Raw genomic sequence first — 22,817 nt, forward strand, 5'->3', positions numbered from 1 at the left:
GTCCATGGACAGTATTTTCATTTGCTTGGCAGTAATCTGATTCCAGCATGGAAAGTGGCATTCCCCATTTCTCATCTATTCCTTTTGCATGCCTGCATGCCATTGCAAGCCAAGTGTGCCCCTGTACTTGTGGGGATATTTTGTGTATGCCAAAAAGTTTAATTTCCCTTAATGGAAAAGAGCGAAGCACAATAACCAGAAGTGAAATATTTTCTGTGTGATTGTGCATGATGCAACAGATACACGCTCATGCTTTTTTTGTGTATTTTCTAGTTCTCATTCACAACTGTCTGGCTCAACTATTCCTCTGGCAGATTGTAGCATTAAATATCAATTTATTCACCAGTTTCTTTTTTTAATACTAACATACTTGGCACAGACATTTTTCCTTTTTTTTTTTTTTTTTAATTTTCCAGTCAACATTTCTGTTTAGTTTATGGCCTCCGAAGAACTTTTTGTAACACAGTGTTGTAGTTTAGTCACATAGTTGGCACAATTCAGCATAGCTGTTCAGTTTTCCTTGAGGGAAGCCGTAGTACTGAGCTTTGAAAAGCATCACAGACTGAGCATTTTAATCGTTAATTGATCAACATTAATGCTGGAATGAATGTTTCCAGTCTCAAAATAGGTCTACAGTTCTTACTAAAAAAGAACCTATATGTCTGGAAGTTATTAAAATAAACTTCTAACAACATATTTAAATTGAAATCCAGCTAATGAAACAGTAGTTCTCTCCAAAATGTTCCTCCACTAATCCCTTAAGATACTGGATAATATTTCACATGGATAGTCTCAGTGGAACCAATACCTATAAAAATTACATAGCAGAGTGTTTGATTGATGTTGTTTGGCTGGAGAAGCATTTGAAAATACGTAATGGGTTGTCACTGCTAGGGTGGAATGACTGAACTTGAACTATATTCCTCTAAAGACTTTTTTTCTTACTTGTGGATCAACCTGGCTTGCATAGACTCCTTGAGAGAAGACAAGTGGATCAGAATTTTTGCATTTGCACACATTTTTATAGTTCCCAAAGAAATACAGCAATTGCAATGCTGTTCTCTATTTCAGAAGGGCTGGTTTTGTCCATGTTATTCTTTTTCTTCCTAGAGAAGTGTCACCGTGCTTTCTTTTTTGAGTGTCAATGACATATTTCATCAGAAACAAGTTGTATGGAGTTGCATTTGCAGAAGTGTACAAGCTAGAAAACATGTTTTTATACATTAACACGTCTGTGAAAATCTATCATCATTGCCCAAGGCTCTTGAACAATATCACTTACATGTCAAAGATGTTTCATTGACTTCATTGGGTTTAGAACTGAATCTTAATTTGCTAATCAGGGATTGAATAATCACATATTACTTACCAGGTTTAAGTCTAAAATGCTGCTGGTTTTAAAAAGTATAAATAGAATCAACTTATTTCTGTAATGCCAATGATACCACGGATACAATCAAAGCATTGCTTACATTATATACCAGGCTGATACAAAGGGCAAACGTACTTCCCAGAGAGGATGTTGTCCACCCAAAATGCTAAGTATTTTAGTTGGAAGGTTCATTATTAATGTGCAATATCACAGAATATGGTTGTGGGCAATTACAGAAAGCATGTTGCATTGTTTCTATGTTTGTCAGATCTCATGACTAACCAAGTTACATGTGCCTGGGTGTAGAAATCAAACAAAATACATATGACTTCTTACCCCTGTGTCTTCTTTTTAAAAAAAACTGTTGGTTATAGCAGGACTCTGAGGAGTCATCAGAGTGAAGTAACAGAAACCCACTTGAAGGGATTTTTTAGCAATTAAGGTTTTCCAGCGTTAGTCTCATACTTCATGCAGTGTTAGTCTCATACTTCATGAGGAAATCAACCTCTCCGTATTTTCTGCACACCAAAATCATAAGAATTCTACGGATAGGCTTTTCCAGAGAAAACAGTTAAATCAGTAATTTAGTCACTTGCCAGAATATCTTTTGGAATATGGAAATCTGCTTTAATCTGAATTATAACTTCTTCTAAAAAGTTAATCTCTGATGCTGATGAAATTTAGGACTTCAATGAATCCTCAGAGTCATTTGGCAATGTAATGTACAAACCCTCTCAGCAATCTAGTGAAAATCTAGATGTCTTCATTTTACAGACAGAGATGCTGACTTGTAACATGAGAGAGGAGATTGCAAAAGTGGCTGTCTCACATGAGGCACATTAGACTGTTTCTTCCTAAACAAGGGAAGCGGTCACTTGGGCAGATTCTGGCTGCTATTTCACCTTCCTTTGGCCCCTGGGAATGTAAAGAGAATTGGTAGCAGCTATGAAACTCCTTTAATCTACAGGACCAACCAGTTCCTGTAGCTTCAAACATGACAGGAGCGGCAAGATAGTTTAAAGATATCCTTTCTTGTCAGCTAAGATGAGTAGTATTTGGTGCACATAATATTTAGACCAGTATCTTCCTGGTATAGTCAGGGTGACAGCTCAGGAGTTCCCATGGCCTGGATTGTGTTCACAACATTACGCAGGCCAATTCTGAGCCCATTTTTTCTTGTGAAAGTTTTATGGGCTAAATTTTCATTTCATTTCTATTAGTTATTATAGATACAGATCTATTGGGCAGTGAGTGAATGAAATTATACTAGTGAAGAGTTTGCTCAGGCAATGTGCAGCATGGAGCTGCCCTGGTTCTGAGAACTCTCCAGCAAACAAGAGGAGGATGGTCTTGGTTATTTGTGAGCTGTGGCCTCCCCTGTATCTGGAATTACTTACCTTATTCATGTCAAATATTGGCATTTCTCTGCTCTTCTGGCCACCTGGAAAAGACACAGGTAGGAGAGTATAGGTAAAAAGAGGCATTATTTGCAATTGAAAGATCAAATAAAGATATGCTTTCATGAAGATCAGTTGGTGCTCCCAGTAGTCTAAATGATAATTGATTCTTCTGTGCAACCTAATAAAAGCAAGGCTTTTTTTTCCTGGCACTTCTGCTTGATTTTTTAATTAATTTTATATTGTGCTTTGAAAGAAATTAGAAATTGGGGGTTTCCCCCCAGATGAATAACTATATGGAATTGTTCATACTACCTTAATTTTCTTACGCTTTTCTTCTAAGTGAAGGTTAGGATGCTTTCCAGTATTGTTAATCCAGTTTGTTGCTACTAACATGGAAATGCCTGATATTTTTCCATTTGCAATGTAGTACACACCAGAAGATTTTGTCGAATATGACTATGAGTATGGGGATGCAGATTATAAAGAAACTGATTCTGTAACAGAGGGACCCCCACTGTTTGAAGAGACAGTAGCACAAACAGAGGTAACAGAGTCTGATCTGTTTGTTGTGTGGTGTCCAGCTGTCCCCTGCCACATGGTTTGTCAGTTTGTCTTCTATACATAAGCTTAATGTTTTCCTTTTGCTCATTTCTTTACTCTGTAGCTGTAACACTCACTTCCTGTCAGAGATGGAAGGTCTCACGGCTGACATAATTCATCTCACATTTGGTTACCCTTCTTTCATTCATGCGTTTTCAATTCTCTTTTCGTTTTATTTATGTTTTCCCATTCCATCTTTCATAACATTTGCAGAAAAAGAAAGCCACGGTCAAAAAGAAGAAGAGGACAGTGGCCACTATCTCAAAGGACAAACTCCAAAAGGCCACAACAAAAAAATCTGAAAAATATGCATCCAAGAAGAAGAAAAGTTATCAAGCAACAACAAAAGCCAAACTAGGGGTAAAGGTAGCCAAGAAATAATCAAGATCTTTACCAGACCAAGACTGGAAGATCTCTGATAATAAGAAAAAATATACCTAACCCCACTAGATGAAAACATCTGGCTAATACCATAACCTGCATAAAAGTGATATCTCTGGAATTTCTCCTACAGAATATTTTTTAATCATGTACTTTTTGCTTTGCTACTAGGCAAATGTTGTTGATGGATTTCAAGAGTATAGCATAGCTGAAAGTGACTATGGGCCCCAGACAGAAGCTCCTTCCAGAACTACTGAAGGAAATGAGGTAATAAAGACTTTTGAGAAAATGCTAGGCAAAAATACTTGCCCACCAAGTGCCAATGGTTAAAAAGCACATTACATTTTGAAAAGATTAATTTCTGTCTGTATGCATATAGGTATATACCATAACAGCAGTTCATGCAGTTTTATGCTTTCTCAGCCAATATTAGAACCTGTTTTCTTGGGCAGAACTTCTGTGAATTCTGCAGTGAGTTGCTGAATCTTTGGACTGCAGAGCTGGTGATTGTGGAGTCTTTCAGTGATAGGTGCTGTGGGAATGCAGGATTGTTGCATTCAGTGTGAATGTGAATGGAGCTATGTCTAGTCTAAACTAGGTTAAATACTGGACACAGTCCTCCTGATCTAATTTTTCCTGTTATTTTTAAGATGCAGCATAAAACAAGCCTATCAAAAGACAGAGAATGGCTGCAGCAGAATATTGAAGTTGAGTCAGAGGCCATCAGTTCCTTTTAAGAGTTCTTCAGCTAACAAAACCAAATGATTTGCTTTTGACTGCGGCTCTACTTAAATGAATTTTGAATTGTCAAATAAAATTATTATTTTGACGTATTTAGAGACCACGTTATCAGAAAGCCACAATGACAGGTCTAAGCATTATTTTAAGAGTGCTACAGCTAAGCCAGTGTTGATTAATATGCGTGCATATTAATGAATGCTAATTCTTACAAAATGATGACTGATTAAAAGAAAGACTCTTTTCATTTTTCTTTTACATTCTCCTTTCAAAATGAAGATATGTTGCTTAAAAGATGTACAAAACTACCCCTCTCCCCTCCCTGAACACTTGAAAAGTGAAAAAAAGAGTTCCCATTTGTTGGGTGGTTTTGGTTAGTTTTTGGCTGGGTTTTTAGGTTTTGGTTTGGTTTGGTTTAGTTTTTTTGTGGTGTTTGTTTGTTTTGATGTTGTGGTGGTTTTTTTAGTCCTTCTATGTATCTTGAAAGGCGAAGGTGATTTGAGATATATTTGGCTCATTCTATTGTAAAGTGTTCTTGTGTTACATCTCATGTTTACTTCTCACAAGCTGATCGACAGAAGCATATTTAAATCATTCTGCTTCTTGGGCAAAGAGAGGCCAGTTTGCAGTAGTAGGGTTGTAACAAGAGAGGTCCAAAGTGCTAAATACTCTCCTGACAGAGAGTTCTGCTTAAGGGCAAAATCTGGCTTAGAACTGGTTCAGATCTGCATTTACTTTAGCTGCCAGGCAAAGCCATAGTGCTGTAGGTAATGGAATTAGGCAACTGTTAAGTCAGAACCTGACCTTCTATTTTAATCACAATATAATTAGATATGATTAGATCGAGATATCTTGATTAGCTTCTTCGTATTTGTTTTTTTAAAGATGATACTAGATCCTCTTGTCTAGCCATCTAGAATATGCAACTCATATTAGCAGTACATGAATGTTTGATTTCTTTCAAAACTATCCTTTCAAGAGACCTCTATGGCAGAATAAAGCAATCCCTTTTTTTTTTTTTCCCCACAAATGGTTTTGTACATCTCAAATATAGCATTCTTATAAACTGCTTTGGTGCTTGTATGTTAATTGCTTCATTTGACAGTTAACATACCTGAAGATGAAACTGCGTTTAGCAGGTAGAATTTGACTCAGAATAAAAAAAATGTATAAATTGCCATGACACACATGAACCAACCGTGACTTTTAAAGTGATAAATGAGATACAAAATCATTAGTAAAAGAAGTTCAAACGTTTAGCTAAGCATTGTTATTTATAGTCATAAAATCACAAGGAAGGCTGAGCTTAACTAAGATGCTGTTTTCCCTTCCTGTACATAGTTAGTGTAAAAATGTCTGAATTGATCACAGTTCATTCAGGAATGCTTGCGAGCCTGAAAGCAAGCAGGCAAATCTAGCTGTGTTGGTCACTAGAGGAACCTTGAGCAAGCAGTGCACTTTTCTTCATGGATATTGAATTCAAAAGATTATAAAATTAATCTGAAAGGCATATGAAAGCATTATTTCTTTGTACTGCTTATACAAAGATCTTTTAATTACTCTGAAAGACTGTCCTTCCAGTCCTTCAGACTCTAATTAAAAGACAATGTGCTGTAGTTGTACTACTCTTTCTTCTGTTGACAAGTCATCATGGTGGATCAGCATATGCTTACGTTGCTTTACTAACAATAACCCACGTATTCCTCCTGTTCCCAAATCTTTGCTACTGATATGAATAGCAAAATCCTGTTGAAGAAGTGTTTGCTGAAGAATACATAACTGGAGAGGATTATGATAAAAAAGCTGAGGACACTGAATATGGAAGCAGAGGAGTAGACATCAGTGAATCTGATCTGCTGGTAGATGGAGATTTAGGCGAATATGATTTTTATGAATATAAAGAATATGAAGAGAAACCAACTGATACCACTAATGAGGAGTTTGGTCCAGGTGTTCCTGCAGAGACCGATATCACAGAAACCAGCGTAAGTTGACTGGAGACATAATGCAGACTAACTGAATTTAGCCATCCTGTTATAGTTATGTGGTCTCAGAAGTGAGTAGACCCTGATCCAGAGCTGCTTGTACAGATTAAGTGTATTCTCACTTTTGATAGGTTTTGGACCAAGCTCATCCTCTTATTTTAGTACTTTTGAACTTTTAATTAAATGCAAGGGGTTTTGTCTGTTGGGGGAGGGAGTAAGGGAGGGTTGAAGATGGGAGGGAAAGAAAAGATAAAGTGGAACTCCAAAAATGAACAGTTTTAAAACTCTTTCTAAACTAGAGCTAAAGCTGGAAGAATGTTAAGTTCTAATGCAGGTGCAAGTACTGTAATTAATATTTTTATATGATTCCCCTAAGAAGTTGAAATGCACGTTAGTGTTTAGAGTCCTATGTCTTCTCCTACTTCATGAGCAGGAAGGAGGAAGTCTGAACCCTGTCATAAAAATAAGCTTAGTCAATGGTGACAAGTTTATGACCTTGCAGGAGTGATGTAACAACTCAGTATATATAAAGGAAGAGAGGATGGTGTGGTGGGTCCTGTGAATCACGCTCTTTTTTGTGGGTTTCAGAGATCGCTCTTTCCCTCTGGGTTTATCACAGGCTTAACAGCAAGGCTTTAGTTTTCCTTTAGTTGTGCCAGCACCTTCATTTACCAGTTTACCAGGCTGTGGAAGCTGCAAAAAAAACCCCGAACTAATGTGACTAAGACTGAAAGCCAAATTAATTCCCACTTGGATTTTTAACTTGAAATGCCCTGAATATAGTAGGAAAGGAGAATTTTGTTTACAACATTTGCTCAGTCTTTATTTTCTACTCACAGACTCAGACTTCTGTATTTCATTTATCACTCCTTTTTAAACCCTTTTGGGGTCATTGTATTTTTGAATGATCCTTATCAATGCAACGTGATACAAGGTTACTTTTTTTTCCTTCTAGCCCAGGTAGGGACTCTGTGGCAGAATGACGCAGAAAATGTCAGATTATCTGCAAAGCAAAGAGCCCATAAGGCACCATTTGTGCATGCATTAAGCAAATGACAGTATAGACTCTATCACCTGGTGTAAATTTCAACTTAAAATGCCTTGGTACAAAACTGAAGGAGTCAGGAAGCTTAAATTGGAACCCAGGCTCTGACCTGTACCAGCTTTATTTCAATTCTCTGCTGAACCAGAGAAGTCATGTCATTTTCCCATGATATATGGATGTATTTGGAACAAGTGAAGTTCAACTTACGATAAAAAACCAATATGGAACATCCTCAGTACCTAGAAATTTTCAAAAGGGATGGACATTTCCAAAGATGTCAATTTTTATGACCACTTAACTCCTTTCTTATTTATTTCATCAAGTCACAGACTCTTCTCAGACTAATTTAAATGTTGTGGATGTCTAATGAATCAAAAAACGAGCTTGAAGGGTACTGTCCATATGGGACAAAGGGATCTTTCTTTCCAGCTTACTTTAGGCTTGCTTAAAGGGATCTTTCTTTCCAGCTTTATGCTAGTTTAACTCAGGAAGCCATGAAGAATCATTGTTAATTTCCCAGAATACATCCATTCAAATAAGAAAAGAAACAACTCTGTGACTTAGATACAGAAGTCCAAAGTCCTAATGCAAATTATGGGATGCAAACTATGGGAAAACTACAAGTTTATAATATTAAATAATTAGTAAAATCTCAATGCAATTTTTACATTTTCAATTTCTGATGTATTAAATATTTTTGATTGATATGGTTTGTGTCTGCTGATGTTTTCACAGCACCAATCAATTCCAGCTTTAGCTTTCAGTTACAGGTTGCTGCAGTTCTTTCTTGTACCAGATCTTTAAACCTTCTACTTACTTTCCTTTTTGGGGCTGTTTTCACTGACCAGGTGACTGGACATGGGGCTTATGGAGAAAAAGGCCAAAAGGGAGAACCAGCTGTGATTGAACCTGTAAGTATAGATGTGGGTGAGTTTTTCTATAGCACTATGTATGTACACTGTTGATACATCATTATCAAACCATATTGTTCATGATAGGATGACAGTAACATTATCTATGCTCTCTGAAACAACTACCTGCAGTGTGGATGGTACAAAGTGAGGACAGGATCCTGATCAGCCTTCACTTTTGGTTGCAAGGACAAATCGCATGCTCCTTAAAACGCGATTGTTTTGAGAGGAGGAAAACAGAGCATAGATCTGCTCTTCAGGCCATTTACTAACTACTGCTTGGGCAGCTCTGCAGAGAGACCATCCAGATTAGGAACAGGTTTAATTTTACTTTAATTACACCTTTCATCAAGGGCAAGGAAGTCCCTGTGAGAGGTTAAAAAAATGCTTCCATGTTTGACCTCTGCTAACGCAATCAAACTGCCACAGGTTTAATTAAATGCTTCAGAGCTCACAACTTGGGCATAAGCACAGTAATGGATCAGCAGCTTACAAATTTTTTCTCGTCTTTAAATAGCAGTATAGTAACTTAAGTGGCTTTTACAGTAGGACAAAGTTATACTCTAGCATCATGTTTGATGATTAGAAATTAATACATAACAATTTTTTAAAAAGTACATCAAGTATACAAAAGTAATAATATTATAATAATGTGGCAGAAGCTGAATGCCAGTATGGTTTACTCTTTTAGAATTTTCAAGGACTGCTTTCAAATATATATTGAACCCAAACAGAACTGAAAGTTTAGTCAAGGGGAAAAAATGAGCTTAGGTAAAGCCTGATAAAATGCCATGATGTGTTACTGTTACCTAAATACGAAAGGTCTGGATTCCGTGATCCAAAAGCTCCCTTGTAATGCTGTATTGATATCCCAGGATTAGCATTTGGCTAAGTTGCTGTTCACCAAAATTAATGAATGTGTTGCAAGTTAAGATTGTGACCTCTCAGTCATGATCTGCGGAGAAGCTCAAAAGTGTGTTAGCTCATGAAATGCATGTCTTTTTTAAACCACTGCAAAATAGATGTAGTTTGTATCCATGGTACTAAAGAGATATTCATCGCTCATCTCCAGCATTGTTCACTACAGCTAACTTCAGGCTTCCTTGTTCAATCCTCCTTCCCATAGAAAGCCTAGTACAAGTGAGGATTATATATTTGGAGGCATTACTATGATCTAAAATAGGGACTAGGGTCTACACTGAAAAAAGGGGTCTAGAGGGTGCTGTAAGACCCACAACATAGAAATAGCCAGAGTTGTACACTTCAATTTCTTTAAAGAAGTTATTTTCAATGGAGTACTATGAGATCCCTTCAGCTTAGAAGTCTTTCTCCTTTTAAAAAACGCACAATTCCCATTCCAATTCTAGTAACTGTAGAGACAAGATACACAGAAAAGTTTATCAAAACAAAGTTATCTTTTTAGTTCAGCTAAAAGGTTTTTTATGTAGTTCTCCGAGACATGATAGATTTACTCTCTTTTTTTGCCCCCGCCAGGGTATGCTCATTGAAGGACCACCAGGACCAAGAGGACCTGCCGTAAGTAGATTAATCACCATTTCCTTTTATTGCATTTATTTTATCCACTGTGTTTTGGCCTTAATAAGTTAACACAGTTAATATTTGTCTTGACATAATCCCTAAATGATATATTGCATTTTCAGAAGGGAATAAGAAAGGGTCATCTCTAGCCCTTTGAGGGACAGCATTCTGCAAGCTGGGTGCAATGCATTTCAAACTTTGGCATGCCGATCTTTGTAAGCAAAAGAAGTATGCCACCTTACTAATGATTGTAGCCAAATACATGGTAGAGAAAATTTTCCTGTGAAAAAATAGTTCAAAGATGCTGCAAGCATTCAGCATAACAATGTCATTCATTTTCCATAGGGTCTTACAGGTCCCCCAGGTCTACAAGGTCCTGTAGGTCCTCCAGGTGACCCTGGTGAAAGGGTAAGTCAATAAACAGATCCTGCTGGGTATTCATGGTATGTCTTGCACTAGTTTCTACAAGAGTAAGTGAGTTAGATGCTGCTCTGAAATATATACACAGCTGAGCAAATGAAAAGAATATCTGGACAAATACTTCCTAAGTGGTAGGAAAATGTACTGTAAATAGAACAAGAAAATTAAGTTCCTATTTGTCTATGTTTCTCTGTTTTGATGTTAATTATTGTAAAATACAACAAAGCAATAAGTACAACATTTCAAGGGATTTTTAAAAGAAAATCACTCTGTCCTTAGTATGTAGAGATACAGGAAAAACAAACTGCAGAATCAGAGTACACATGGAAATGATGAATGATAGATAACACTTAGATCTTGGCAGAATTAATTTGCCATGTTAAATAGCATATACTGCATAATAACTCTATCCAGTCATATAGATAATTGAAATGTAAGCTATTACTTTAGTCTTACATGTTCTCACAAACCTTTTCTTACTGCCACAACTAACACAATTTTAAAACAGTCTAAATATATCTATTTGAGGAAAATATGCTACCAAAAAAACTTAGTCCTAAGTTGTACGAGTGCTATTTTACTGACAAGTCTAGCATGTTCATGCTCTGTCGGTACAAGATGTTGAGAAGATGCTATTGCTTCACTGAATAAGAATAATAATGTCAAAATCCCTACAATGCTTCACCTTTGATAGTAAGTCAGCATCCATATTTCTTTCATATTTCTTTACTATAGATAACTGAACAACGTATTTTGGAATTTGATCTTAAAAAATTAGAATTTTAACACATTGTAAAGGAATGATTACTGATAATACTGTTTCTTAAGTAACTGCTTACTAAGTTCATCATAAGGAAATTCTTGACAAAAGATGTGCCTGTTATGGAGCAGACCCCATTTTTTAATCTAAAAAAAGACACATTACACAAATAAATAATTGTAGGTATCAGTTACCAGACTCCTGAGAACTATAAATTTCTGCAGGCAGATTCTGCTGTCAGATTCTGTCCTGATGAAATCACATATCTTCCTTTAAATTTTGAACAGATTTGGACAAATTTGTGTTTTTACTTAAACAGTCAGTGCATATAAAGGCTCTAGCTCCTTCTGTAATGATTCTGACTACTTTTCACCTTAGGTAAAAAAAATGTTAGCAGTCAAATTCTGAGCAAATTACCACTCAAGAAAAGAGGGTTGCTTCTTTTTTTTTTTTTCTTAAACCCCTCATTAATACCTAGAGTAATTGTGAATGTTGTTTAAAAACAGAACTACCCAACAGTAAGCTGAGAACTCCCCTACTTTTCGTAGTTGTATATGGTGCTTAAGCTTTTGTACTAAATTATTTTATCATTCTGGTCCTAATAATGTGTATAAGACAATTGAGAAATGAAGGAACATCCTCTTCTGGAGAGTACCATAAGTGATCCCGCTTCTGCTTTCTGTGGGGATGAATTTCACTCCAATGAAGTAGTGCCACAGAAGAAGAAATTGAAGAACTAATCTAATTTTCGGTTTCATCTTCAGTAATCTAATGTTCACCTTCTGATCTGATCTTTCAGTTCTAATCTTCACAAAGACTCATAATCATATGGCATAAAGTCACTGCAGGTCAGAGTGATGCTTCTTTGATTGCCTTGCAAGTACATTTAATTATTTTTCTGATTTTAAACCTTGGCTCAAAATTACCTGGACATATAATGTTTTTTTATTCAATATCTTACATCTGAATTAGTAGTAATTGTCCTTTAAGATTTGTCTGTAGTATGTCATTAGTAGAGAATTGGGTTTTATGCTTCGGGCCTTAAAAAAAAAAATAAACAACACAAAACAAACCTCGAATAGAGTCAGTAACAGACTACCAGTCTTCATTCTTGAAGGGGAAAAAAACACCATATTTTTTTTTATCAACTTTCCCATTATTTTGTTCAGCTCCTGAGCAGCAGAAGGAACCATTTAAAACAGTTTGATGTTTGTTGTTTTTTCATTGCAACCCTGCAAAAGACTTGTTCTGGTGAATAACTACTTTGCTTGTCAGGCCTGGTGCAGGCAAATGAGCACTCCTGATCCAGGTCCTTCCTGTCCTTAACGACTTCAGTTGATAAAGATGCAGCATGCAGATCACTGGTGCAGTTCTAAATAACTGCTGTGATAGCAGCAGTATTTACTGATCGTGTCAGTTATGCACATTGGTACCTTTCTTCAATTCCAGCTTAGCTCTTTTTAAACTGTTAGGGAGAATTAGGTTTCATAAAAAACGGATTTCAACTGCAGAACTTATGTAGCATTTAAAAATAAAACCAACTCAAAAGGTTTACACAAAATCAGTGGTGTTAGTTCTCAGTATCAAATAAATCAAATAATGAAACATGGTGCAAATCTCAGCTCAGCACAACCTATGAAATCATGAGCAGAGCTTCTGTAATTGGGTACTCTAGACTCCAGTTATAAAGATAATTTGTAAGTAAAATAACTAAAGAGAGCAGCCTTCTTCCCTATTGCTGAATGTCTTCCCCAAATTCTGCTCTTTAATTACTTCACTAATAATGAATAACAATCCCAAACAACTTGCCTCTGAGTGCACCATGAACACCAGTGTAAGTGTGAGTGACTCAAAAGGTTTATCTTATATAGCTATCCTGTTCTCATCTCTTTTTTCACTCATCCCTTTGTTCTCTTAGGGTCCACCTGGTCGCCCTGGTCTCCCTGGTGCTGATGGTTTGGCAGGTCCCCCTGGTACCATGTTAATGTTGCCGGTAAGTTGTAAGAAGGATGTAGTAGATTCCTTTTTTTCATCTGATTTTATCTTTGCAATGAGAGATCATACAAAGTTTCTTGTATGGTGTAAGCATTTGAAGATCATATAGTAGCTTTTTTCCCTCAAAAAAACCCATATGCTTTAGCTCCTGTGTGACTGCCAGTTTGGAGCCTGCATGAAGTATTACAGTCACTGAAATCCTCCTGTTTTCAACAGTATCTATTATTTGTTACTATATGTCCTAAACAAGGAGTTTGCTGTTGTGCAAAGGGTATGTACTCCCTGCAGGCGTGTGTGCTTTCAAGTCTTTTTGACATAGAGAATTTTAAGCGTTCCATGCTGAAAATTGAGCTTCAGTCCTCTTTGAAAAGTCAGTGCATCCTTTGAATAGAAATATATGCACACAGCCAGCTTTGCTCCCACTGGAATCAAAGCAAAACACCATCTGTTTTAGCAGGTGGAGGAACAAGCCCAAAGCTGTTAAAGTATCTTGCAGCTTTGTGGTATGAGAAGTACTATGTGCATGGAATACATACACTAAGTGTATGAGTGTGTATGGTCTGGCAAGGACTACCAGTCCAAAGAATTGATAAACCAAGCGTAAGTGAAAGGGCAGCAGTTTGCTAAGTAAGTGAAAAGTCCTGGAGCTGTAGTTGCTGCAGTGTCTGATACAGAAAGCAGGACTCCATCAGTATCAATGACGAAAGGATGATTTTGTGAAGTTATTTTCTATTTATGAAACAGTCATTGGCAGTTTATTAAAATAAGCTATGCTTGCAGCAAGTTCAGTTATCATAGCTGACTGTATAACATATATATTTATTTACCAGTAATGGTAAATGCCATTACCACTCAGGGCAATTATTCCCAAATCATTCTTCCATCTGTAATTGCTGTGCCATCAGAGGAAAAGTTGCCTTCTCAGTTTGCTCCATCAAAAGAGTGGACTAATACTTAATCTATCAGTCACTCTGGAAAACCTGACTAGCTTTATTTTTAGATGTTAATGAGTCTCACCAAGTCAAATTTCTTAGGAAGCAAAAATTGGCTTTAGGTCTCCCAAATTCCAGCCTAGTCATTTAGCCACTGTCCAGACTTCCATGTTTTTAAATCCCACTAAGAAGCTGCTATCCTTTTAAGATAGATGACCTGCTCACTGCCTTGAAAGCCATCCCTAAAAGCCATAAAGGAGTATACAGCTGGAACTGAACCCAGCAGTGGCAGGCTGCCTCATCACACAGATATATTCAATACACGAAGTAACATGTGGGAGGCAGCTTCTGTGGGATGTGTGGCTCTTCCATCATGTCTGCGGCTTGAATTCATCAAAATGGGTTCACCTTGTCAGTGCATGCAGACCATGAGTTTGGATATTCTTGCTTTAAAAAGTATTTTGGAAATGTTGATTCCAGTGTACATGGATCCCTACAAACCATTTGGCCTCCTTTAAAATGGTAGAAGGCTGAGTAGTTCTGATTTAGAGGAAGTCAAGTGCTCATTTGTGAAGACTTAAAGTCTTCCATCACTTTCCAAAAAAATACACTCTTATCATAATAGGACTGCAGGAGAAACACCTCAGGTACCATGCCAGCTCTGGGCACAGGTAAACAGCAAACTGGTGTGGGCAGTGAAAGATTCGTGGCCTACAACAAAGCTGGTGAGGGACTTTTTAGGATGTCAGGTAGTGATAGGACATGGAGGAATGGATCAAAACTAGAAATGGGTTGATTCAGACTGGATGTTAGAAAGAGGCTCTTCACCATGAGGGTGGTAAGACACTGGAACAGGTTGCACAGGGAGGTGGTAGAAGCCTGGAGTTTTTTAAGGCCAGGCTGGATGTGGCTCTGAGCAACCTGATCTGGTGTGAGGTGTCCCTGCCCATGGCAGGGGGGTTGAAACCAGATGACCCTTGAGGTCCCTCCCCACCCTGACAATTCTATGATATCCAGTGTGCCTATGCCATAATTTTAGAAAGCTGTGCTTCTTTTTGCAGCTTAGTGTCTGTGCAACATTGCAAAGCTTCTGCAAGCATTTTCTTGAGCAATAACAGTCCAGGAGTGCAGGAATGAGTACTTCGGTTTTATTCTGTAATTAACTTTGAAACTGTCAGAAATGACACAAACATTTTAATTTTAGATGCCAAATATTTTTCAGCATGAAGTCGTCTTAAATTGAATCACAGTTTTCCATGGGTAGCTACCAATGTACAGAGAATTAATGTTAATATGTATTTTTAATGAGGGTTTGCAGGCAATTAGAGTCTGTTTTGGCCTTGTATTGAAACCAACAAAATGAAAACCAGAATCTTGCAAAAGTCAAGAAAATGCTTAAAAGAGAATAGAGTTTTACTTCAGTTCTAAACTATTGTCAATGACTTCATATTGCATCCAGTGGCCTCAATGTAGCAGTCAGTAGAATGAACTAAAGACTGAGCCCCTGTGTCTTTGAGGTATGTTTCACAATTCAACCACGAGGATGGGTTTAGTGTGACGCATTCTGAATCCTTTTCTTGTTTTGACACTTGCAGTTCCGCTTTGGTGGAGATGGTGAGAAGGGCCCAACAATCTCTGCTCAGGAAGCTCAAGCACAAGCTATTCTTCAACAAGCTAGGGTGAGCACCAGGAGTCTGCAAACAGAACTGCCACAAGGATACAGCTCCAAAAAAGATTCTATTTTATATCATGCAGAATGTGAAGTAAAGAGCTCTAAGCATCATCTTACCACAGTAGTTATCCTTACTGGCTGAGAGCTGAGTCAGTGATGGGGCCTGTTTTCTAAGGCGTTATGAAATTGGATTAGTATAGAATTTGCATGCTGACTGGTGGCTTTTTCATGATACCTGTTGTTTTGTTCTGTTTGTTTTTTCAGATTGCTATGAGAGGTCCACCTGGTCCCATGGGACTCACTGGCAGACCAGGTCCTGTGGTATGTAAACCAAACAGGAGCCATAGGTTTATAAACACAGTAACACATAGACCTCATTCTGGCCTTGCCTATACCTCTGTATTTCTACTTATTTTATTTGAAAAGAAACTTATAGACTCGAAGCCATACTTTGTATTCTTGGACAAGGTCTGCAATGCAACCTGAACACTACATGATTTTTTTTATTGTAGATTTTGGAGTGTTTGGATAGAACACCCTGGTTGACTTACAGAAGTGGTGAATAGTTTTGCATAAGTGATTACATGTGCCTCTACAGGCAGTAATCTCTGTAATAGCATTTATATAATTTCTTCTGGTAAACATAAAACTCTACAGGAGGTATCAAAGCAGAAGATGTGCAGAATGACTATGGCTCACTATTTAAGCTGAATCTTGAACGTCCTTAAGAAGCATTCCTATAAGCAATTAAAATCCATACACTGACCAAGTTCCTGTCCATCTATTGTGTGAAATTACAGCAGTACAAAGAAAAGAAAGGTTGCCTCAGTGGCTCCTTCTGCTATTCCCTCTAGTGACCACTTTTAAGAACACGGGAAACTTAGCAGGACATAATTACATACTGTTGAAGGGATATTTTATTTCATGAACCCAGTCTGTTTATCTAAGTGAAATTTACCATTTTCAGGTACATTTTAGCTAAATATCCTACCAGAATCTCACTTGGTCCCTGGAAACTGAAATCACAGCAGACCTATACAAGAGCAATTCTTTTCTAAAGTAATTGTTCCAAAGTAAATAATAGACACCAAGCAGAGAATTTGCCTCCCAGACTCATGATTGATCATTACTGGGTATGCAGTGCTTACATATCATCTATTTAACAAACCAATACACTTCTTCCAGCAGTGGCTGTAAACCCATTTGATCTATGCAGACAAAATGATTGTAGAACTGCTGTAAGCAAGGAATTCCTTTGTAAAGACTGCTATAATACTGACAGCAGTTTTATCCTGTTAGCTGAGATATAACCTGGCTTCTTACTCATGCTTTCATGTTTAAAAAGCCTTCATGAATTTCTGTATACAAACCAATGACTATTAATAAGTTATTTTGTTTCCAAGCCACCAGGAGGCTGCAGAAATCCAACTCTTTGATCTGGCAGCATTTTTGGCTTACAATTCCAGAAGTAGCTACAGATTCTTGGCCTCTCAACTATTTGTGTGCCCAGCCTATTTTAAGAATTAAATAGTTGGAGCTTTTACTCTTAATATGAATTGTATTTTGGTAAATTAATTTAGTAGCCAATAAGATACATTTAGAAACATATCAGTTATTAAAAGTCTTAAACATAGCGGGGTAAAAGCCTGTAGTTCTCATGCTCAATTAACATAGCATATAAATTTCTGCCTACAGATATTAAATGTAATCAGTTGTATTAATTAAAAACAAAGCTTACATGAGGGAAGCCCAAACAGACAGTTACTACCTGCCAAAGCTGCTGTTCTCTCCTCTACCAGTACCAGCTCAGGATCTGATTTTCAATTTGTTTAGGACTTGATTTAATACTTGCAAGGCCAGTGGGAATCTTTCCACTCCAGAATGCTAGACTCAGCACTAAGGCAAGCCATGAGACCTCTTCTTTCTTTGAATGAGGAATATAAAGCATTACTAGTTTTCCAAGCCTGCAGAATTTATTTCTTATTAAATAGATACATTTGGTCACAACCTGTTTCAGAGGTCAGAAATGTGAGATTTCCTTAGCCTGTAGTAGTTTTCTTCTCCCTGTAACTGATGTAGAGAAATAGAAAATAGCTTACTCATTTGAAGATGGATTTTGTATATTTAAACAACATGTTTTGCTTTTTTCATCAAGGGTGGACCTGGAGCAGCAGGTGCTAAGGGTGACAGTGGTGAACCAGGTCCCCAGGTACAGTAATAGTCCCTCTTATATTTGAGCTTGTTTAGGAAAAAGCATTCATATCACTTAGAGGAAATCCATCACTGATATGCTTTCTGTGTGCAATGGAAGAAAAATACCTGTTGCAACATTATCCTAATACAGTAGCTTGATTGTTCATTTTGAAATATGAAAGTAATAATCTTTATGTAACAAGGCGTAATTATCACATCTGGAGTGTCATCACTTGAAAACCTGCTTTAATATTTGTCACTTCAGGCTCTTTTTTCTGCTCAATAATCATATGTCAGTCTGCAGTTGTATGACCTTGGGCTCTGACCTTATCAGATCTCATAAGGTGAGGGAGATTGAATTTAGTTGGTAATTAAACAGGATATGTCCAAGAAAGACATGACATAGCAAGAATAAGTCTTGAGGAATCAGTGCATGCTTTTCGCCCCAGCTGACTGTTACATCAACTCCTGTGTGGTGGTGTTAAAGAGCACTGAAGCACACTGAAATATTTTAGCTTAAACCTCAAAAGTAGTAGGGGATTCTTAAAGAAATCACAATAGGAGTCTCTGGAGCAATGATTTTGCCAGAATCAGGAGTTATCTTGGATTTGCTACGTCCTGAAGTGCCTGTCTTAAAACTGCACATCGGTATTTTCAGGAAAATAAAATAAAACAACAACAAAACCAAAAAACCAACCCAAACAAACAAAACCAACCAACCAAAACCCACAGACAAACAAAAAAGCACTCTGAACAGCTTATCAGTCTTCCAGTTGGGTTACTTACATTTTTAGTACTTTTTTTCTCTTCCTCCTTAGCAATTTTGGCTGGCTAGACTTTGCTATTGCTGTTTTCACCTGGAGAAGATGCATTTGTATGGAGGAGGAGAACCCTTCCACAGGAACATATGCCCATACATCCATAAGTGAAAGTTGCATGTGTTTGAGAAGTGGGGCACTCTGGAGTAATTTGGTCTCCCTCTAATTAAAACTGTGCTGTGTTAAATTAAGACAGCATGGGACCTGTTCACCAACAAAACTCGTCAGAGCATGAATTAAGGGTCTGAAATAAACACTCTTTAGTCTTTGACAAATAATTATTATGTGACTAAAATAATTGCTGGCATGAGAGGAAGAAGGGTTTTTAAACCAAGGAAACAAGATCATCAAAGCCATGAGAAGAGCACAAGAAGCTCTTCTGTGAAAAGGACTGCCATCAACAGTGCCATCCTGTGAAAACTAGCTTTAAAGATGGGGGTGCTGAGGTCAGTTTGGATACCAATATCAATTCATAAAACTAAAGGGAATTTGGAAACCAGATTACTTCTGGGATAAACTTGCAACTTTGTGTATAAAATAAAGCTTACCTTGTTCTTGAGGTGAAGTTTTTTGCTGACATGAATGTGACTCTAAGAATTATACTCTTTAAATTCAGGGTCCGCGTGGTGTTCAAGGTGCCCCTGGTCCAAGTGGAAAAGCTGGGAAGAGGGTAGGTAACATATAGATCAATCTACTCTAGGTAAATACTTGCTATTTATATATACTTAAATATTATCTGATTCCATTGCATTTTCAAATGTTTGCTCCTTGGGTTTCTGTAGGGACGTCCTGGAGCTGATGGTGCCAGAGGAATGCCAGGAGAACCTGGTGCAAAGGTAAAAATGAGATCTGAAGGCTCTATTTCAATCTTGGAAGAAACTAGACAGATTTTTATGTAGGTGCCACAGTTTGTGCCAGGCCAACCCAAAATTCTTCTCTCAAGTGAAAATACTGAGGTTTCAGATAGCTGGGTCAGATGCAAGAGCTGAGAATGAATAATCCATTTAAAATATGGTAATTAATGGTAATGGATGGTAGCCTGACCTTGAAGTAACTTGATTCTTGGGGCATGATTCCTATCCCTCTGAGTAAGTTTCTCATTACAGAGTATCAGTAATAGTAAAGTCAGTTTTGCAGCTGCAAAGTGCAGCTAGAATCAAGCTTTTCATTTCAAGGTAGACTTCCTTTTACAAACAGCGTAACTACAGCACAGTGAAAAAGTTGGTGTGGCATTTTCTTTTACTTTAATGCCTAGAAGGAAATGTTGAGTGATCTATGTGCACCCCTCCATGTGTTTCACTCAGTAAAAGTGTACTGAGGGTAGAAATTCACTTCTAGAAGGAAGGCACAGTTTATTCAGAGCAATACAGAATGTAATAGTAATTTACCAAAGCTGTGATTTCTTCTTTCCTAGGGTGACAGAGGATTTGATGGCCTTCCTGGCCTCCCTGGTGACAAAGGTAACAGGGTAAGAAAAACATGTATATTTAATACAACAACAAATTGATACTGTCACAGAAATACTGCACTAGTTGCTGAGAACAGCACCAACGACTATGAGAAAAAGATCAACAGGATGTCAGCTCTTCATGCTTCAGAACAGTATCACAACATTTGAGTAATATCAATCCATAGACAATAATTAATATATATAAAAACTATTTAAATATATTATAATTAATATATATAAATGATTTAAATATACAGTAATGAATATATATATATAAATGATTTAAATATACTTTCAGAATTCTGATCACACCATCATCTGGGTTTTCCTCTAATTTTTCTTAGTTTTACCTATTGAATTTAGAGTAATTATTAAAGGAAATAGTAATGGGAAAAGGAAATCAGCATGAAGTTTCTGTATCAGGTGCATGAAGAATTTTAACCTGCCGTGAAGCTGGCTCAAAAACTGCATTTGGGTGTTTGAATTGCAAACTGAATTGGTTAGTGTGGCTTACTGCAAAAACTGAAGCTTGAAGAAAGATCAGAGTCACATCAGAGAAGTTAGGAAAACTTGAAGTAATGTTTCAAAGAGCTAATATACTTGCTTCTTAAGACATACCAATCTGTAGGATGATAGTGCATCTTTCCCTACAAAGTGCAGAAATAATCACAGCTTTAAACTGTACCTTTAATGTAGATGCTGGGAGAACATACTCTATTGAGTGTACCTCCCTTACTGTGGTTCTGGTAAGTGCAGTGCACCATAAAAGAAACAGTGAGTAAGAATGTCAGCAAAACCAGTGCACCATAAAAGAAACAGTGAGTAAGAATGTCAGCAAAACCATTCCCTCAGGTGCTACATATTGATGGCTGAGGAGTGATGCTGGCTGTCACTTTTCAATGGGTCAGCACAGCTGCTGCACTTCCCACAAATCCTCAGCTGGATTGTCTGCTGGCCCATGATGTAGTTCTTTGTAATAGCATCTAAGGATAATCTTTGGAGTTCTGTTTGCAATGGGAGAAGAACTTCTAGTGTCATACAGAAGTGTCGTGATCCTCTTTCATGATTGCCTTTTAATTAGAGGGTAAAGCAACCGGTGCGTGACGTTATTGATATCCAGCTTGATGATCTGGGACCAGCAGAGGGCGCTAGACATTAAGCTCCTGCCACTCCTTTGCAAGCTGGGCAGGAGTTCTCTCTGAGGCAGGGAATGTGTCTCCTGTCCAACCTGGAATACTGGAATTGTCCCTTGGACATGCCAAATAATAAAGAGATTAATTTCTTTTATTTGAAAACGTTCTATTTGTTTTATATTTCCTAAACAAATGGAAAAAACTGAAATACGAGAACAGGTTTTTGTTGAAATGTGCACAATAGAAATGAAAATAATGGCTTCTTCTCACAGTTTCTTTCATCCCACATTAAAAAATCACTGCATTCTCGTGTTTCTGTGGAGATGATCTGTAGAAGTGCAAACGATGGTCTTTGCAAAAGCAGCTGAATTCAAAGCCAGGTCAGCTAGCTGTAGCTCTTTGGATTCACCTGTGCTGACAGCATGTAATGCAAATACTCAGCTCTCTTTGTCTTATGATAAAGAGCATGAAAAGAAAGACAAGAGAAACAGTTTTGCTGCTGTAGTTATGTTTCAGCTGTAAGAGAATTGATGTTGAAAACCCCTAACTTCAGAGTAGAAGGTTTAGGATTACTTTTACAATTAGTCATGTGAGTGGCAAATTGGGTGTTTCTCTGAGGTTATTCCTCTTTCAAACAAGTTGTCAGACAGGAGTTACTGGGTGAGGTTCTCTGATAGCCAGTGTAGGGACATCAGACCACATGGCATAATATTCCTTTTAGCTATAATACCTATGACTTTGAACTTTTCTTATTTAGATTTACTAGATATATAGCTCTCCTTCAGTATAAAATCAAGACACTATATACTAGAAGAAAAGGTCTAAGGAAAAAGAAAACCTGGCTTTAGCAGAACATTTGAAAGGAAGAATTAGAGAACTGAAGAACTGAGAATGCTGTTAATGAAGGGAAGTTTTGTTCTTGCTGCATGACAACATCAGGACACTGAATACAAGCTCCTAATCTAACAGTACATGCCATGAGATTTCAGGATAACACAGGCAGTGCTTGAAAGGATGAACTAGCTCAATATTTGAAAGCTAAAGCCAGTCTTCACCTGGATATTAATTTGAAGCCAGATCGTGTCTCATGTTATCTTTCAAAAGTGTCACTTAACGTGTAGCAGCAGATCATTTTGAGTAGTTCCAAAACTTAGCAAAATGTAGAAACTGCTGTATTAATTCATCTTACAAGTATGAAAGTACAATTCATAGAATTTAATTTTCTCTCTCTTGCCCACTCCAACTTACAGAGGACAGAAAGGCAGTAGAATTAAATCCTGAAATCCTATCCTGAGATAGCTCTGGGATAAGAGAGCAAGTGACCTAAAATTCCCTAGGAAAGTTTAAAAGAGTAAAGAATGGATCCTCTAAAAAGTGGATCCATATATCTCTGCTGACATCCACAGCACTGGTCAGGCTCCTTGGAGACACTGATAAAATTAAGGAAAGCACTATGAATACTTGGTTGTTGTC

General features: G+C 37.4%; 1 protein-coding gene across 4 annotated transcripts in view; it reads left to right on the plus strand.

The window, feature by feature from the left end:
* COL11A1 (collagen type XI alpha 1 chain) overlaps positions 1 to 22,817 on the plus strand; it is a 128,049-nt gene that overhangs the window by 38,241 nt on the left and 66,991 nt on the right. The window contains exons 6-18 of one of the 4 annotated variants that reach the window (XM_054384208.1): positions 3,200 to 3,316; positions 3,925 to 4,020; positions 6,231 to 6,476; positions 8,370 to 8,432; positions 9,927 to 9,968; positions 10,317 to 10,379; positions 13,070 to 13,144; positions 15,674 to 15,757; positions 16,015 to 16,071; positions 17,906 to 17,959; positions 19,378 to 19,431; positions 19,544 to 19,597; positions 20,176 to 20,229. In XM_054384208.1, coding sequence (XP_054240183.1) covers positions 3,200 to 3,316; positions 3,925 to 4,020; positions 6,231 to 6,476; positions 8,370 to 8,432; positions 9,927 to 9,968; positions 10,317 to 10,379; positions 13,070 to 13,144; positions 15,674 to 15,757; positions 16,015 to 16,071; positions 17,906 to 17,959; positions 19,378 to 19,431; positions 19,544 to 19,597; positions 20,176 to 20,229 — 1,059 coding nt within the window. Of the gene's footprint in view, positions 1 to 3,199; positions 3,317 to 3,585; positions 3,739 to 3,924; positions 4,021 to 6,230; positions 6,477 to 8,369; positions 8,433 to 9,926; positions 9,969 to 10,316; positions 10,380 to 13,069; positions 13,145 to 15,673; positions 15,758 to 16,014; positions 16,072 to 17,905; positions 17,960 to 19,377; positions 19,432 to 19,543; positions 19,598 to 20,175; positions 20,230 to 22,817 lie in introns of all 4 variants that reach the window. The other 3 variants (XM_054384207.1, XM_054384209.1, XM_054384210.1) reach the window with 3 other exon arrangements.

Source organism: Indicator indicator, chromosome 10 (genome assembly GCF_027791375.1).
Source record: "Indicator indicator isolate 239-I01 chromosome 10, UM_Iind_1.1, whole genome shotgun sequence".
In the NCBI taxonomy this organism is placed as follows: Eukaryota; Metazoa; Chordata; class Aves; order Piciformes; family Indicatoridae; genus Indicator; species Indicator indicator.